Below are 16,722 nucleotides of genomic sequence, written 5' to 3'. Positions count from 1 at the left end.
TGGGGGTTGACGTTAGTTAATGAAAAATAAAAGACACTGTTGCCAAACATCCTCGGTATAATCTATGGCGTTCATTTTACTTTCTTAAAGAGATTAATTGTTAATTCCTTACCTTGGTGCCCCTTCCGGGCATGGTAGAGCACCAGCTGCCGTTCCTTAATGCGAAGAGCCGAGGCAGCTCTGCCAGGGGCCCCTCCCCCATAGTCCACCTGTGTGGGCTCAGGCCCTGCCGGGGTTCCCGCCAGCACTGTGAGGGTGGTAACAGCCGCTGTCCTCAGCCCCCAGCCTAACCCTCTCTTCTCCCTGTCCCCCTCCCTCTCTCCCTCTTCTCCCGCCAGGTTCTGCCACTCTCCACCACTGGCAGCAATTGGCACAGCCTCACCTGGGGGGCATCTTGGACCCCCGGCCCGGTGTAGTCACCAAGGGCTTCCGGACGCTGGACGTTGACCTAGACGAAGTGTACTGCCTTAACGACTTCGAAGAAGACGACACAGGTGACCACATTTCTCCCCCGGGCCTAGCTACCTCCACGCCAGTGCAGCACCCAGAGACCTCAGGTGAGACGTTCCGAGCACGCGTGACTGTCTCAGGCAGCAGAAGTTACCCGAGCCGGCCTCAGGCTTCCCCAGAGGAGATGCAGGAGCCGCCAGCGGCCGAGGAGGAGGAGGAGGAGGAGGAGGGGTCTGGTGAGGGCACTGCCGTCCGTCCTGTAAACCTGGCACCTTCCCCGGAGGCGCAGTTCTGGGCCATTCTCACGTCTGTCCCGAGCACCATCCGTAGCGGCTCTCTGTCTGTGGCTTCCGCTCGTCTCTGTGGGTGACCACGAAAGGCATTCCCGTCGTGCGGCTCTGTTTTGTTCTGTTTTCTTTTTTTTTTTTTTTAACACAGAATCCGATGCCTCTCTTTTGTAACAGATGGGTGTAGCTCCCTGCCCATCTTGGAGGTGCATGGCCTCACAGGGCTCCGAAGCGGGGAGGTGCAGGGTGCAGGAAAGGCTGCTAAAAAGAAGTGGATTATCGGGGTCCCCTGAGAACACCAGTGCCCTTCTTCCCAACCCCGACCCCACCCCCATCTAAGGGGCAGATTCTCTTTTTTTTTTTTTTTTTTTTGACAGAGTGGACAGTGAGAGAGAGAGAGAGAGAGAGAGAGAAAGGTCTTCCTTTGCTGTTGGTTCACCCTCCAATGGCTGCCGCGGCCGGCGCACCGCACTGATCCAATGGCAGGAGCCAGGTGCTTCTCTTGGTCTCCCATGGGGTGCAGGGCCCAAGCACTTGGGCCATCCTCCACTGCACTCCCTGGCCACAGCAGAGGGCTGGCCTGGAAGAGGGGCAACCGGGACAGAATCCGGCGCCCTGACCGGGACTAGAACCCGGTGTGCCGGCGCCGCAAGGCGGAGGATTAGCCTAGTGAGCCATGGCGCCGGCCAAAGGGGCAGATTCTCAAGACCCCTGGTGAGTTCCAAACCTATCTGAGTTGAGCTGGGCAGTGTTAGGGCAGTGACCAGCACTGGGTCTGCTAGCAGGTGACCCAGACAATCCCTGACCTCCATCCAAATAGAAAGAGGCCCAGGGAATGCTCAGGCCTCAGACAACACTCCACAGGTCAGCTTCCTCCCTTTCCGGCCTGCAGCACAGGGGTGTGCACTGCTCTATTCCCACCAGCGGGTTGTTGACAAGTTTGTTAAGAATACTCCACAGCCTCCTGAGCCCTAGCCCGTGCCATGAGGCTCTTCCCGAGAGAGGGTGCTACAAGAATCTTGAAAAGACATGGGGCTGACCCCGTGCCCTATCCCCACAAGCACTAGAGCTGTGACCATGAGTTTGCAGAGTGGTCCAGCCCACAGCGGCCGCTGGGACGAAGACCTGATGCTCAGGGAACCGGCTGGGCTGTGGGTAGCATGGCCGCTGCTTGCTCCAAACCACACACCTTGCCCACCTTGCTGGTGACCCCAGTCCCCCTGGCCGATTTCAGACAGCTGTGGTCGAGGAACGTGGATGTGCTACTGGCTTTTCTTTGACATAAACTTTAGGGGAATCACCCAGTGGAAAGAGTTTGTTCAGCACACGGGTTTATGATTTGAGATGTTTTTTTAAGGTAGTTAATTTACCAGGTTAAACCCGTTAAACTGTTTACACTTCCCTGTCTGCGCACTCCAGAAAGGGCGAGCAGCTGCGGGTTTACAGCCCCTTTGTTGTCCATCTGGAAGGGAGGCCAGGGACAGGAGCATGGTGTCTGGCAGGCTCTTGTGGCTGAAAGGGTGGGCATCGTGGCCAGTGTGACGCCCACCTTGCAGCCTCAGGGGTAGGACAGGAAGAGAACCCTGGAAGGTCCAAGAAGCACCGTGAGGTGCAGCTTGGGAATTAACACTGAAGAACCGGTGCTCATCAGGCCAACAGAGAATTCTCATTGGAGGAGCCGAGGGCGGGGAGGGGACCACTTTGGAGAGCTCAAGTCAAGGCTGCTTTTCCTTAACACGCGGTTCTCTCGCAACCCCACCAGCAGCAAATTCAGCCCAGCAGCCTCATGTGCAGAGAGGCATGTTGACAGCGGCAGCCGTAGAAGGGCTCGGGGGAGGGGCGTGTGATGGAGATGGCATTCTCTAGGCTGCCGAGGGGCGTTTAGTAAGGGGCTGATCTTCAACATGTGGGTTTTGGGTCTTGCATGCGACTCAAGGTCCGATGCAGATGGAAAGTGTGTGCAGTGATCGGGCTGGGTTTTGTGTTTTTTCCCTCCTGGGAATGACAGAACCATTTTGATGCTTGGAATGTAAGCATCAAGTAGGTCACCCTGGAGACCAGACATGGCCCTTGGTGTACAGTCACGGACTGCCCCTCCCCTTGGTCTGGTCTTCAGTGCTTGGGCCTTTCTGTTGCCCAATGGTACAGTCCCAGGAGCTACCCTGTGCGTGGGAAGAGTCAGTAGGGGGAAGCCATTGGAAGACGGTTAGCCGGTGACTGGCATGATGGGAGGAGGTGGGTGAGACTGTGTAGTAGGCACTTCTGGCATCCCATGGAGAAGTGTTGAGCTCTGAGTCTCTGCCTGATTTTCATGTACTGTTTGAAGCATCATTCACTGATTTTGATAATCCCGTGTCTTAAAAGGCTGATTTTCTGTTGTTGTGCTGTAATTAATTTAGATGATTAAAATGGATTTTAAAACAATTCTTAGGTTACAGTTTTACTTTATTTCAGTGACCTGCCTTGCGTTTGGATTCCTAGACGGAGCACACGCTAGCAGAAGCAGTCATTGTCATGTCCTGTGAGAATTCTGTCTTCTAGTTGGTAGGGGGAAATGCTGGAATTATTTGGAATTATTTTGGACGCCTGGATCCTTAAGGGTGAGAAAGAGGTGGGATGAATGAACACCAATAATGAAATTAAAGAGCAGTCTGTTTAGTGCTCTCTCATGGAGACCACTGCATGTGGCAGAAATACCTGAAAACTGATTCTAGCAGACCACAGCTTCTTTTTTTAAAAAAATTTTTTTTATTATTTATTTGATGGGTAGAGTTATTAGAGAGAGAGAGACAGAGAGAAAGGTCTTCCTTCCGCGGGTTCACTCCCCAAATGGCTGCTATGGCCGGTGCACCACGCCGATCCAAAGACAGGAGCCAGGTCCCTCCTCCTGGTCTCCCATGCGGGTGCAGGGCCCAAGCACTTGGGCCATCCTCCACTGCCCTCCCGGGCCACAGCAGAGAGCTGGACTGGAAGATGGAGCAACCGGGACTAGAACCCGGCGCCACAGGCAGAGGATTAACCAAGTGAGCCATGGCACAGGCCCCAACCACGGCTTCTTATCAGACAGTGGCTCTGCAAGGGAGCTGGCTCCTATTTAGGGTCAGTGTAGAGGACAAAAATCACACTTTTGGGTCAAAAGTACCCCCAGAGAAATCCCCTAACTGGGCAGCACCTGTGTCACTAGAGGCAGGAGCCAAGAGCCAGCTCCTTAGATCACTTTTTTAAAGATTTTATTTATTTATTTGAGAGGTAGAGTTATAGACAGTGAGAGGGAAAGAACGGTCTTCCATCCACTTGTTCATTCCCCAAGTGGCCGCAACAGCCAGAACTGGGCCAATCCGAAGCCAGGAGTCTCCTCTGGGTCTCCCACGTAAGTGCAGGGGCCCAAGCACTTAGGCCATCTTCTACTGCTATCCCTGGCCATCAGCAGAGAGCTGCATTGGAAGAGGAGCAGCCGGGATTTGAACTAGCACCCATATGGGATGCCAGTGCCACAGGCGGAGGATTAACCTGCTGCACCACAGCACCAGCCCCAGGTCACTTCTTTATCTACATAGATTGAGGTTCAGTCCAGGAGCAATTCTTGAATGATGGAAGGGAAAAAGAGCTGGTGTTGGGAAGGAGGTAGACGGAAGGTTCTGGAAACCACCATTTTGCAGCTTCATCTCAAGGCAGGGGCCAACTGGAATAAAGCCACTGCAGCCTGTGTCCTGTCTCCCTCCCAGTCCCACTGCACAGCACAGAGGCGGGGTCCAGATGGGATTGTGAGGGAAGGTTGACCCAGGAGCCCTGTGGAGCTGGAAGGAAGTTTGGTATACCTGTCCACAGACCCTGGGATGTAGGGAAATGCCTTCCGATGTCTCCACCGAGAGAGTTGTGAGTTCCCGCTAATGGGAGCGCTTTGCTTCCAGCCTGGATTCTGTAGGAGTGATAGGTCGGAGTGGACAGAGTGGACACAGGCTCATACCCACCTGTTTCAGGGGATGCTAACTAAGGAAGCCCTTGGGCTCCTCTATTAGCATTGTGTTAAACCAGCTCAAAATGAACCAGCTGCAACCCAGAAGTGGAAAAATAAACCAAGAACCAGAGAACCAACTCTGCCAAAGCAAACAGCAGAGTCAACTCCGCTCACGGTTCCAGAACAAAGCCTGCCTGTCCACTGCCGTGTCTCTATGGCATCCTCACCTCTGAAAGCCACAGGAGCCCCCCACCCCCACCCCGCACGCGCGTGAATTGCTGAGGCTTTGGCATCTGTGCTGGGCTCTTTTCTAGGGTGGGTGTGTGGCACCCTTGAGGGAACACACAGTTGCTGAGGCTCGGAGGAGCTGGACCCCGCACTGCCAGGCGGAGCGGCACTGGGGGCATGCCCTGTGGGACCAGCCTGGAAAGCAGGAGCTGGGAGGAGTCCCAGCCAGGCCAGCCGCCCATGCCCAGCAGTATCTGCCCCAGAAGGAGGGACAAGTGGACAGAGTGCAGGAGGTCTTGCTTTGTTGATATCCAAAGGATCCAAAGAAATGTTTTGCATTTTCCCCCTTTGGACTTTTTAATAGCATTCCAAAAAAAAAAAAAAAAAAAAAATTCTCTCTGTTCACCAAGATAAGCTGTGGCCACTGGAGGGGATTTCTGACCCAGTGTACATGGCGCTGTGGAATTGTTTGTCTTTCAAATGCCATGCTGCAGACACAGCGCAGGCAGACAGCTCGGTGTCAGAAAGCAGGCTTTGAAATTTTGCAGCAACCGCAAATGAGTCGTGCAGCAGCCAGCTCTTCTGATGGGGCTCACAGTCTGTGAGATCGGAACCCCCGGGGCCCTGCTGGCCCGAGGTGTCTGATCACTAGACGGTCCTGGGGTCTCCAGAGAGCGGCAGGGCCAGACAAGGCCTGTGTTCCAGAAACATTTTAAGGAGCAGACGAAAATGGTTACAGGGCCCCGGGGAAGCCTGAAACCAAGGGCTTAAAGAGTGCCCTCTTGGATTTATACAAGCTTTCTGGTCTCAACTCGCTTTCATGCAAGAGGAAAAGAAACAGCCCGCAGCTGCTCTGCTAACTCTGAAAAGTGTGTTTGATTCTCTCTGCCCCTCCCCGAAAGCAAAACACTTGTCAGAGCCACAGGAATCCTTGGCACAGTAGGTGCCCTCGCGGCACGTCCTGGGGCAAACAGAAGTGCCACGGAGCCTTCTCCAATTGTACTCATCCTGGAATTTTTTTTTAAGATGTATTTATTTACTTGAGAGGCAGAGTTACAGACAGAGAGAGGAAGAGACAGAGAGAGAGGTCTTCCATCCACTGGTTCACTCTCCAAAGGGCCACAACAGCCACAGCTGGGCTGATCCAAAGCCAGGAGCTTCTTCTGGGTCTCCCGCGTTGGGGCAGGGGCTCAAGCCCTTGAGCCATCTTCTACTGCTTTCCCAGGCCATCAGCAGGGAGCTGGAGCAGTTGGGATTCGAACCATCACCCATATGGGATGCGGGCACCGCAGGCAGATGCTTAACCCACTATACCACAGTGCAGCCCCTCCCCCCACCCCCGATGTTTTTTTAATCCCAGAAAAAGTTAGGGGCACGGCTAGATAAGGCAGAAAAAAAGAGTCTTTAAGGAAGGATTGGAAAGCGTTGGGTTCAGCCTTCTGCTGGGGAGTGGAAAGGCAGCCCTTGCTCCCAGAGTTCACAGGCAAGAGCATTCTCCATCCTCCATCCTCCGCCATGAGCAGCAGGCAGTGAGGTCGTTAGAGGCGGAATTTATTTATTTATTTATTTATTTATTTATTTATTTGACAGGCAGAGTGGATAGTGAGAGACAGAGAGAAAGGTCTTCCTTTTTGCCATTGGTTCACCCTCCAATGGCCGCTGCGGCCGGTGCGCTGTGGCCGGCGCATCGTGCTGATCCGAAGCCCAGAGCCAGGTACTTCTCCTGGTCTCCCATGGGGTGCAGGGCCCAAGCACTTGGGCCATCCTCCACTGCACTCCCTGGCCACAGCAGAGAGCTGGCCTGGAAGAGGGGCAACCGGGACAGAATCCGGCGCCCCAACCGGGACTAGAACCTGGGGTGCCAGCGCCGCAGGTGGAGGATTAGCCTATTGATCTGCAGCGCCGGCCAGGAGGCTGAAATTTTAAAAACCCACAGGTTGATGTCCTTACGGCCCGATTCACACCACACTTTCCAGCTGGGTCGACAGTGGTTTTAAATTCCCAGGAGGTTTGTTTTTGCTGGCCTGTCTTGCGGCTTGCTGTTTATGCGGGGACAAACGCTGAAATTGTGTGTGTGTGTGTTGTTCGTGAATTTATAAGAACTTGCCAAGCCAATCCAAGTCCTGTGACAGCAGCTTCACACATCCTCAAGTGAAAAAAAAAAAGGCAAAAATAAAAGTTTTAAAAGGGCAGGAGTGTTTCATTTTCACAAGTTGGCCACTGCCCGAGACGAGTAGAGGGAAGGAAGGAGGAAGACGCTCACTGCATCCCAAAGGCAGGGCGCCCTTTGCTGAGCTGGCAGGTGCATTTGTACATGGAGCTTGCAGGGCCTGGATGCAGGTGTGTGTGTGTGTGTGTGTGTGTGTGTCCGTCCATCTGTGTGTCTGTCCCATTTCCCCACAGAAACATGCCAGAGGCACTTGGACTGTGTGGTGTCTCTGTGTGGCCTCATGTGGGCGTTCTCCCAAAGGACAGGCTTTATGATGACTTTTAGATTAAACAACGACAACAGTGTCTCTTCCCAGCACGGTCCCGCGTGCCTTTCCCTGCCGATGGGGGGAGGAAAGCTCCGTGAGATTAAGTGCGGTGTGTGAGCAGCTGTGTGCAGGTTTTATCCTGTGGCCGGCCAGATGGACAGAATGCCGACCATGTCTCAAGTCTCCATAGAGAGTCTGGGCACACCAGGGGGGTCCCAGCCTGAGCATCCGCTTTCCCGGTCAGTCCCAGGCATGGTAGCCTCCAGGAAGTGAGCACCACTTACCAAACACACCTGCTCTGGGCAGAAGGCATGCCAGGGTCCCAGGGAACTCTGTCCCTTCCAGAGCCCCCCTGCACATGCACCTGCAGCCAGCCGAAGGCTGCGTGTGTGCTTGCGTGTTGCTGTGTTTTCAAAATAAACAAAACTTTGTGTGCTGGCCCGTGGTCACCAGCTTAGAGCTCAAGGATGCATGGAGTTGAAAGCTGATCAGGTGTTGTGCCAGTCTCAGTACCTGGAGAACAGTTTTCTAATGGATAGAAATGCAAACTCATTCCTAAATAAAATGCCGAAAGCAGCTGTCAGTGTGCATACTCAAGCCTGGTTATTATCTGCCCATCTGGTAATGCTCTGAAGCCCTGTGGTCAGGTGGAAAGAAAAAACAAGGATTTAAGTACGAAGTCGGAGCATTAAATGCAACAAACCCTGTGCTTTCTGGCTGGCGGCCGGAGATGCTCAGGTAGGGAGTTATAGGGATGGACCCCTAACTCCCAGCCAAGAATGTCCAGGGCGCTTCTTGGCTTTTAGAACTTGCATGCCTAGGGCTTTTAGGAGCGAGCCCCTTGACCTTCTGTGACAAGCAGGGGGGTAGCCTCGGGCCAGCCCAGTCCCACGCCCGCCACTTACTCTCTCTCTCATATCTCAAGGAAGGGAGGTGCGGCAGCGGCCCAGCCGTCTGTGGTGACGCGGGAGAGCTGATGCATCCGGGCATCCCAGCGGTATTTTGGAGGGGCCGAATCTCTGGCTCTGGCTCTGGCACTTTTGAGACTTGTTGATCTTCCTCGGCCTTCTCGGTCTATCCATTGCTCCCGGGGAATGGTGTCTTCTACTACATTTTTAGCAGCCTTTTTCCTCTCCCCAAGCCCATTTGTACAAGATGGGTTTTGCTTCTGCTGATGTCCATCTTGCCCTACCTGTTGCAATTAACGCATCTAATATGTGCTGGGCTGGGGGTGCGGGGAGAGAACATTGGGGACCTTTTGATTTCATATCCTGGCTGTGTGTTTCAATGGGGGTGAGCTTCCACTTTGAAATCCAGTCTTGCTTCGTTTGATTTCTTTTTCTTTTAACGTTCTCTCTCTTTTCCAACTGTTCTGTCTTAATTCCTCCTCCTTGATGTTTCCCCACCACCACCACCTCCTCCCTCCCCAATAACCCCACACACCTGGTATTCTGCTTTTTCTCAGGCTTTTTGTTGCTTTTGTTTCTAGACTTTATCGCAGAGAATCGTGATTGTTCGGTTGCCTTCCCTTCATAGCTTCGTCCCTTTTTATTTCGCTCGCAGCGTTTTCTCAGCCAAGTTTCTAAACAAGCACACGTATTGGTTGAGAAATACAGATTCCGAAAGGCTGGTTTTTTTCCCCCGTGTTTGAGTTTTTCTCCCCCCCCCCCCCCTCCACCTCACACTTGGCTCGGAGCTCCCAGTGGTTGAGAGTTTGCTTCTGTGATCGTGGGCCTGGCCACCACAGCAGGTGCCACGGGAGCCGCCTCCGACACACAGAGCTGGGTCAGACCATACCAGGGCAAGTCACTCCTGCCTTGCTCCTCGAAGGCACCGACACCATTTTTGTGTCTGGCATTGTCCTGCCTGCCTTCAGCTTGTGTGTCTCCAGCATTTTTTGTTGTTGTTGTTGCTGTTCCCCTCTGGTTTTCTTTGAAGACACAGTCAGCCGTGGGGGGATCTGTAGGTGCGGGCCACCAAGTCCATGCTGTCGTATTTTCCTTTTTGTCAAACCCAAAAGGAAACGTCACCATAAGGAGCTGGAAGATTCTGGTTCATGGCCTTGTGAATCTTGATGGCCTTTGAATCCTCATGGTCTCTGATAGCCTAAATCAGTTTGCTCCCAGGAGGTCTCTGGGGGCTGAGCTGCTTCAGGGCAGAGGGTGGGGCCGGGAGCCGGGGACGCACTCAGCTCTTCATTCTGCATGCTATTTCGTGCAGCATCTGTTATTTTTTCCCTCCCCCCCTTCCCCGAGTTATGCTTGAGTTATGAATGAGAATGGCCTCTACAATCATGATGTCTCCTGCACACTCTACACCTTGCTCCTCTGCCAGCTCTCCAAGGCATGGGCCTGACTCTTCTTTGAGTTCCCTTGTCCTACAGCATAGGTTTCAGCTGCCTTAACAACAACTTGTTGAGAGCATTAGAAGGAAAGAAATGGAAGGCAGGCGGTTGCCGTCTCTTGTTTGTTCTCTTAGAAGTCAGACATCCCGGAGACGGCAAGAAAGCAGCGAGGGTGGGGAGCAGGGACACCAGGGCCACTTATCCCAGACTTGATCCCGGGACTCTCCCACGTTGTTGTCCAGGCAGCTGAGCCTCCCATGCCACCATGACAATCACCATGCAATAGCCAGTAGTGGAGCCAGCTTCCCCAGGCCCCTTTTTGTGTGCACAGAAAAGGGAGCTGCGCTGAGCCTTGCCCTGTTGCTAGGTGCTAAGCGCCCTCCCTGCCCGCTCCTCTCCCTACCCCCTGGGCAGAGGTGTGGCCCCTGTTGGCCAATGCAGTGAATCGTAGCACAACGCAAGAAGAGAGCGCGTTCAGACCTCTGAGGAGGGAAACCAAATTTACCCACAAGAGCCCACGAGCTGAGCACCTCCCCCTGCCTGGAACTGGATCCACTACTGGCCCCAGGATTCTGATGAGGGACCCTGTCTGGAATGGGCCGGAAGCTGGAACTCGATGCTCTGCAGACCAGTGCTCAAAACCGTGGTCCCTTTTGAGCGACCACCTTCCATCCAGAACATGTGCGTTTCTCCTTCCTCGCCCAGATCCAGCTCACAAGGTAGCTCATTGCTTCTTGCATCTGTCGAGGGCTGCGCTGGATTTTCATGTGCGTTGTGGTCAGACTTGGATGCAAGGAATGTGTTTTGTTCCCCCCAATGTAGCGCACCACCCTGGGAAGTGCATGTCACAGACCAACTCTACCTTTACCTTCACCACCTGTCGCATCCTGCATCCTTCAGACGAGCTCACGCGGGTCACACCAAGGTAAGGCACCCCAGCCCAGGCGGGCAGCGGTGGCATGGGGACGGGACACCCCCTTCTCTGCAGAGCTTAATGTTGAGGGAGGCCCAGCAGAGAGGCTCCTTCGGAAGCTTACAGCGGCTAACTGGAGCGTCTCCCAAGCATTTGTGAGCCACCGGTTCTGGGTCCTTCTTTCCCTTTGAGTCGAGGCCCTTGTAGATTCAGATCCAGCTCAGGGGAAGAGACCTGGACCCTCCTCTGATGGCCTTTTGTGTTGGCCACGGAATGGGTTCATGGGCTCCTCTTTAACCAACCGAGGCTGACACTCCCACTGGCCCTACAGCCAGTTCTGATAGATTTTTTTTGCCAATAGAGCAAAAAACAGCCTGTGTTACTGTGTCCTGGGGGAGCTCCTGTGCTTTTTGGGACAGACCCAAGGAACCATGCACCAGGGGCAAACCATAATGACCAAGAAGACCAAGCCCCCGAGACCGAGCCACACAGCCGGCAGGGTCCACCTCTTCTGAGGTTTCATCTGGCAACAGAGAGTACGGGTGTGGTGTGGCTTGGTTTCTCCAGGCTGATTCCAGCCACAGCTCCCAGTTGCATGGAGAAGGGTCCCCCTCAACACAGGAGAGGGACCCCCCTGCCCCCAGCACTTTTCCCATAGTGCAGTCAAGCAAGTGGCCGGGGGTTGGTGGCAGGTGCAATAGAAAGGGAGGGCGGCGACATGGGCCGGCTCAGAGGGAGCAGCCCCGAGGAGCACCCTCAACTATGAATAATTCTCCACAGGTCATGTGAGGAGGACGACGAAGCAGCCATAAGCCCCGTTGAGCTGACAGGAGGTGTAGGGCAAGAGAGTCTGAGCCCACGGGCGAGGCAGGGGGTGAGCACACGGCCAGCAGGTGCCTGCCCTGGCAGAGTCACGTGGAAGGGGCTGTGTGTGCACGCGCGGCCGCCACTAACCCGGGGACTCGGGCTTGGGTGTGTCTCTGTGGTGGCGCCTGGCTAACGCGGCCTTGATGGTTGAGACCCCTAACCCATCTAAATGCCCCCGTGAAGCCGAGTGCCGGCACTAATCGAGGCCTAACCTGCAGTTCTCACCAGACGGGGGTCTCTGAGTTTTAGCTTTGTCGTTTCTGTCTGCCCTTCCTGCCCCGGGAGCCCCTGGCTTCCTCGTCCTGTGGGTTGATGTTTGGAAAAGGTGGTTGCTCCAAGCTTCCTGGAGCATCCCAGGAAGGAGCCGGTGCCACGGGTCACTTTTGCACTCTTGTGGCTACAGCCACAGAACTCAAAAGTCCTCCTGGCCTTGCTGGGCAAAACACCCACAAAAGCAGCAGCAAGAGTGGTCCTGCCTGCCCGAGTCTGAATGAAAGGCTTCTTGAAACAAAACGGAATGCTCGCTAGGAATGGCCGCGTAGACAGGATTTAACATCCAAGACTTTTTTTTCTTGCCCTATGTTGCTTGTACATCAGCATTTGTACAATTCCTCCGGTGCCTTTTGAGGAATCCACATTTTTTAGCCTTAGGAATCGGCTGTGGTTTCTGATCTCATGTTTCTCTGAGTATTCCCAACGCGCCAGCATGCCCACTCCTGAGCTTGTGTGAGATGCACCTGTTCCGGCTGCTCCAGCCACATGATGCCTCCGGCTTGTTTCTGGCCGTCGAATGCTCTCTCCTGCAACAGGGGGCGCTTCTCAGGTCATTTCAAGGACCTGCTTCTCTTCTTCCCTCCCTGTGGTTAGTGCCTTGCCCAAGGTGTCCAGGCCTCCGTTGGCCAGGTCTTCTGTCCACGCCCCCAGGGACCACCCAGCTGACTTGCTCCAAGAGCTGCTGGCAATCCTCAAGCAGAGTCCAGGGCAGGCCCCGTAAGACTGTTTGGAGGGGCGGTGCCCATTCAGAAATAGGCAGGTTTTACATGCCTGTAGGTCCTCACCACCTCCCCACAGCAGCTGTTGAAACCGGTCCTATCTCTTAAGCACACAGCATGCCCACCCCACCCCCAACCTCGCTGCCCCTCCGAGAAACCTTGCTGTCCTGACGGCCTTCAGAGCTGGCTCCCAGCAGCTGGCACCTAGTGAGCCCTCCATCACCACGACACGCGTGCATGAGCAAGTCGCTCTGCTTTCCTTCGGGGTAGCTCGGGCGTCACACACTCCAGGGGCCTTTTTGTAGGTAGCACAGTAGACATCAGTCTGATCACACAGGCTAGGGGCGGCTCCCTCTGGCCACAGCTCCGCCCATCAGGATGGACTGGGACAGCACGATACAGAGGTCAGGGCGCTGTGCCAAGGCTCAGGAGTCGGGTGCTGCCTTAGACTTAACCAGCACTGCCTGGCCTTGGTGGTTTTTTTTTTTTTTTTTTTTTTTTTTGCCAGCCTCTTGCCTCTCGCAGCCGTGGCTCACGTCTTTGCCCTGGGTAGAGGGAGCAGTGGTCTGAGCAAGGCATGCTGAGAGCATCCTCCCCTGCCTTCCGACAGCCTTGGGGTCCCTGGGGCTTGGGCTTGGATCCATTAGCTGGGTGTGACATTGAGTTAAGGCACCTCTGCCTCTGCACCTGTTTCTGTGTCTGAGTGGGGGCCGGTTATCCCCGCTCACCAGGGGGCAGCAAAGGGAGTCACGTGCAGCTTCCTGGCGACTTCAGCCAAGCCTCGTGTAGGGAAATCAAAGGCTTCTGTGGGCCAGAGGTGAGAGGGAGGAGCAAAGGTGTCTCCCCCTCCCCACCCCGAGCTGTGTCTCCAGCAGGGCACTGGCCCCTGATCCTGCCTGTGGCACTTGTGGGCACTCCTGGCAAATAACCCATCCTCCTTTCCTTCCAGCCTTAACTCAGCCCCGACTCCAGCTTGTGGCAGCGCGGGCCACTTGAAGTCCACGCCAGTGGCCACGCCGTGCACCCCACGGAGGCTGAGCCTGGCCGAATCCTTCACCAACGTCCGGGAGTCCACAACCACCATGAGCACGTCCCTGGGGCTGGTGTGGCTGCTGAAGGAGCGGGGCATTTCTGCGGCCGTGTACGACCCCCAGAGCTGGGACAGGGCTGCCCGGGGCTCGCTCCTGCACTCCTATGCGCCCAGGATGGCCGTGATCCCCTCCACCCCACCCAACTCGCCTATGCAGACCCCCACGTCCTCCCTGCCCTCCTTCGAGTTCAAGTGCACGAGCCCTCCCTACGACAACTTCCTGGCTTCCAAGCCGGCCAGCTCCATCCTGAGGGAGGTGAGGGAGAAGAAGAGCCTGCGTAGCAGCGAGAGCCAGACCGACGTGTCCGTCTCCAACCTCAACCTCGTGGACAAAGTCAGGAGGTTTGGGGTGGCCAGAGTGGTGAACTCAGCAGGGCGAGCGCATGTCCACACCTTGACTGAGGATCAGGGACCTCTCCTCGGCGGGCCGCCGGGACCAACACACGCCCTGGTCCCCGGAGGCCTGGTCCCCGAGGGCCTGCCTCTGGGATGCCCCACGGTCACCAGTGCCATCGGCGGGCTACAGCTCAACAGTGGCATCCGGCGGAATCGTAGCTTCCCCACCATGGTGGGGTCCAGCATGCAGATGAAAGCCCCTGTGACTCTCACCTCAGGCATCTTGATGGGTGCTAAGCTCCCCAAACAGACTAGCTTACGGTGAGGAGGGGGCCTGCGGCCCCAGAGCAGGCCGGCGCTCCCCGCTGCCTCCCTTCCACCCCGCCACAGCGCGCGCACTCCTCCTTCCCGTCTCCATCCGCGCCCTCCCGAGCTCGACAAATCAACCTCGTGCCTCAGGGTGGGCAGAGCCGAGGCCGTGTAGAATGTGTACATAGGACTCGGGGCACCTTGCACCTGCCCCGCCCCTTCCTCCGGCCCTGCAGGAGGGGCCCTCCGCACCATCATCACCCTCGCGAGGATTTGGCTTGTGCTCACCCCGGGGGAAGGTTCCTCTTCGTCTTCTTTCCCCCTCAAGAAGCACTGAAACTCCCAAGTGTGTTCTTATCCCATGGATAGGAAGCCAGTGAATCCTGGGGCTGACTGCCCGCTGCACGCCACGAGTGCACCTGCCGCCCCGGGGCCCTGGGCCACCTCGCCTCGGCCACCCCACAAGAGGCTTAGGAGCCTCGGGCCTTGGCCACCTGCCGCTGACGTAGCTTTTCATGATGGGAGAGATCTTCTTCCGTTGACGGGCAGCCCGGCTTCTCCCACCCGCGCGACCCTGCCTCTGTGCGCGGTCATTTTTCTGTTGAGGCGTGACGCTCTCTTTCATCAGCCGTCAGCCTAGGCGTCGGACCCAGCAGAGAACGGGTTCACACTGAGCAGCCCCTTCTGCGTCCTGTGTGATTGCTTTTTATCCTTCCGTGTTTTTAAACGCAGGGAAGTCGCAGTCCTGACAGCGTGCGTCCTCTCTGTGGTTCCGTGATACCAAAAGAGGAATTCCAGATACTGCAAGCCGCTAACCAGTGCAGCTTGCTTCCAGGTCTCAGTGTCACAACCCAGTTGATTTCAGACCAGAGCCCAAGACAGCTTCCACTGTAGGACTGAAAGGAAAAGGGATAGGGACAGACCTCGGGGAGAACCAGAACCGACACCAAACCGATTCCAGGGAGAAACGAGGCTTTGGTGTCCTTAGGGTGAAACGCAAGCTGGCCAGCGTGGCTCAGCTATGTCCCGTTTTCCATCTTGTTTCGGAACAGAGGCTGTCACAACCAGGTGTCTTCCTCCCCCTGCCCCCAGCCCTTTTTCTCCGTGTGCCACTTTCTGTCCTTAGAAGAACAACGGAGGTGCTTTTGGAAAGAACTACGCATGCACGAACCAGGGAGCCTGGTCCTGTCGCTGTCACTGATCCAGTCGTGAACTTTTATTTATTATTTGTTGTGTGCCGTTTTGTAAACAAACACCCTCTCGCCTTCCAGCTTCGGCCACGGTGCGTCGGTGGCATCCCAATCGAAGCAGGGATTGATTTGTTGTAATCTGAGCACTGCACTGGACGCCATGGGGTTCCGTGACCAGACTCCTACGGGAAGGGTAACATCCCAAGGCAATAGGTTGTCATTTTGTGTCCCCACCTGGAGTGTCCTGCCCCTGAGTGACGGCAGCCTCATGTCCACCGAGGACACTGGCAGAGGAGTCCCCAAGGAGCAAGCCTCAGTCCCACGATTTCAAATTATTTATTCTCCTAACACCTGTTTTTTTTTTTTTTTAATTATGTTCTCAGCTCTCCTCACTGTCGTAGGTGTGCGCTCTGTGCGAGTAACGTTATCTCCCTTGATTTGAATGTATTTTAAAGCAGCAGGTGGAGTAACAAAGGAACGTGAAAGCCATGCGCTGAATGGACCACCCCGTGTAGAGAGCGAGGAGCCAGCGCTGCCACCAAACTACCAGTGTCTAAACCGGCAACTCGGAGGCCGCAGTATTTAGCGTAGTAAATAAATCAAATGAGCAACATTGTGCAGCCACTACCAAGAAGTGTGTTGTGATGCATCAGACATCAACAATAAAATCTCATTCGCTAACGAGAACCAATAAAATAAGCTCAAATGATGGAAACCACGCTGGTATTCTGATTTGTGTTGTCCTTTTTACCTATACAATGGGAATAGGAGTAAATCCTAGGGCTCATCCGTTGGGTGTATTTTGAGTTGTGTCCCAGGGGTTGCTACATTTGGGGGACAGTGATGTTCACGAGTGAGTCAGGCTTCTGCTCTGTAGCGCGTGGCGTCCATGGAGAGACTGGTGATGAAGCCAGGCGGAAGCATGAGGGCTGTGCAGAGAATTCCGACAGGGTGATGTGCAGGAGGGGAAAGTTCTTGCGGATGGGGCAGAGGCCTCTGGGGGTGGGTGGGAGATATTTGGGCAGAGGGCGCAGCTGGTGCAAAGGCCCAGAGGTAGCAGAGCATCTGGTGTGTTGGAGGAGCAGGGAGAAGGCACGTGTGGCTGCTTGCTGGAAAGATCGGGAGAGTGCAGTGGTGGCGAAGTGGACTGTGGATCTTCCCAGCCGCTGCAGTGGAGTGGGCCACGTGGTTGGTTCTGGCCAGCGGGCTGTGAGCCGGGGAAAGACCAGGCCTGACTCCCCACGCCCCTCTTCCTGTGCATTGAACTCTGAGGCCACATGA

The 16,722-nt window shown here is 55.2% G+C and overlaps 1 protein-coding gene across 13 annotated transcripts in view; it reads left to right on the top strand.

Moving 5' to 3' along the window:
* Positions 1-16,159, top strand: part of TRAK1 (trafficking kinesin protein 1) — a 193,291-nt gene extending 177,132 nt beyond the window's left edge. For 6 of the 13 annotated variants that reach the window (XM_070050990.1, XM_070050991.1, XM_051851807.2 and 3 more), the window contains 3 exons: positions 339-686; positions 10,567-10,669; positions 13,466-16,159. In XM_070050990.1, the coding sequence (XP_069907091.1) occupies positions 339-686; positions 10,567-10,669; positions 13,466-14,267 (1,253 nt within the window). In that variant the 3' untranslated portion in view covers positions 14,268-16,159. Of the gene's footprint in view, positions 1-338; positions 687-10,566; positions 10,670-11,437; positions 11,532-13,465 lie in introns of all 13 variants that reach the window. The other 7 variants (XM_051851809.2, XM_070050993.1, XM_051851814.2 and 4 more) reach the window with 3 other exon arrangements.
* The last annotated feature ends 563 nt before the right edge of the window (positions 16,160-16,722 follow it).

The sequence above is a fragment of the Oryctolagus cuniculus genome, chromosome 10 (assembly GCF_964237555.1).
Source record: "Oryctolagus cuniculus chromosome 10, mOryCun1.1, whole genome shotgun sequence".
Lineage (NCBI taxonomy): Eukaryota > Metazoa > Chordata > Mammalia > Lagomorpha > Leporidae > Oryctolagus > Oryctolagus cuniculus.
The sequence above is the reverse complement of the archived record's forward strand: the minus strand, read 5'-3'. Positions and strand labels throughout refer to the sequence as shown.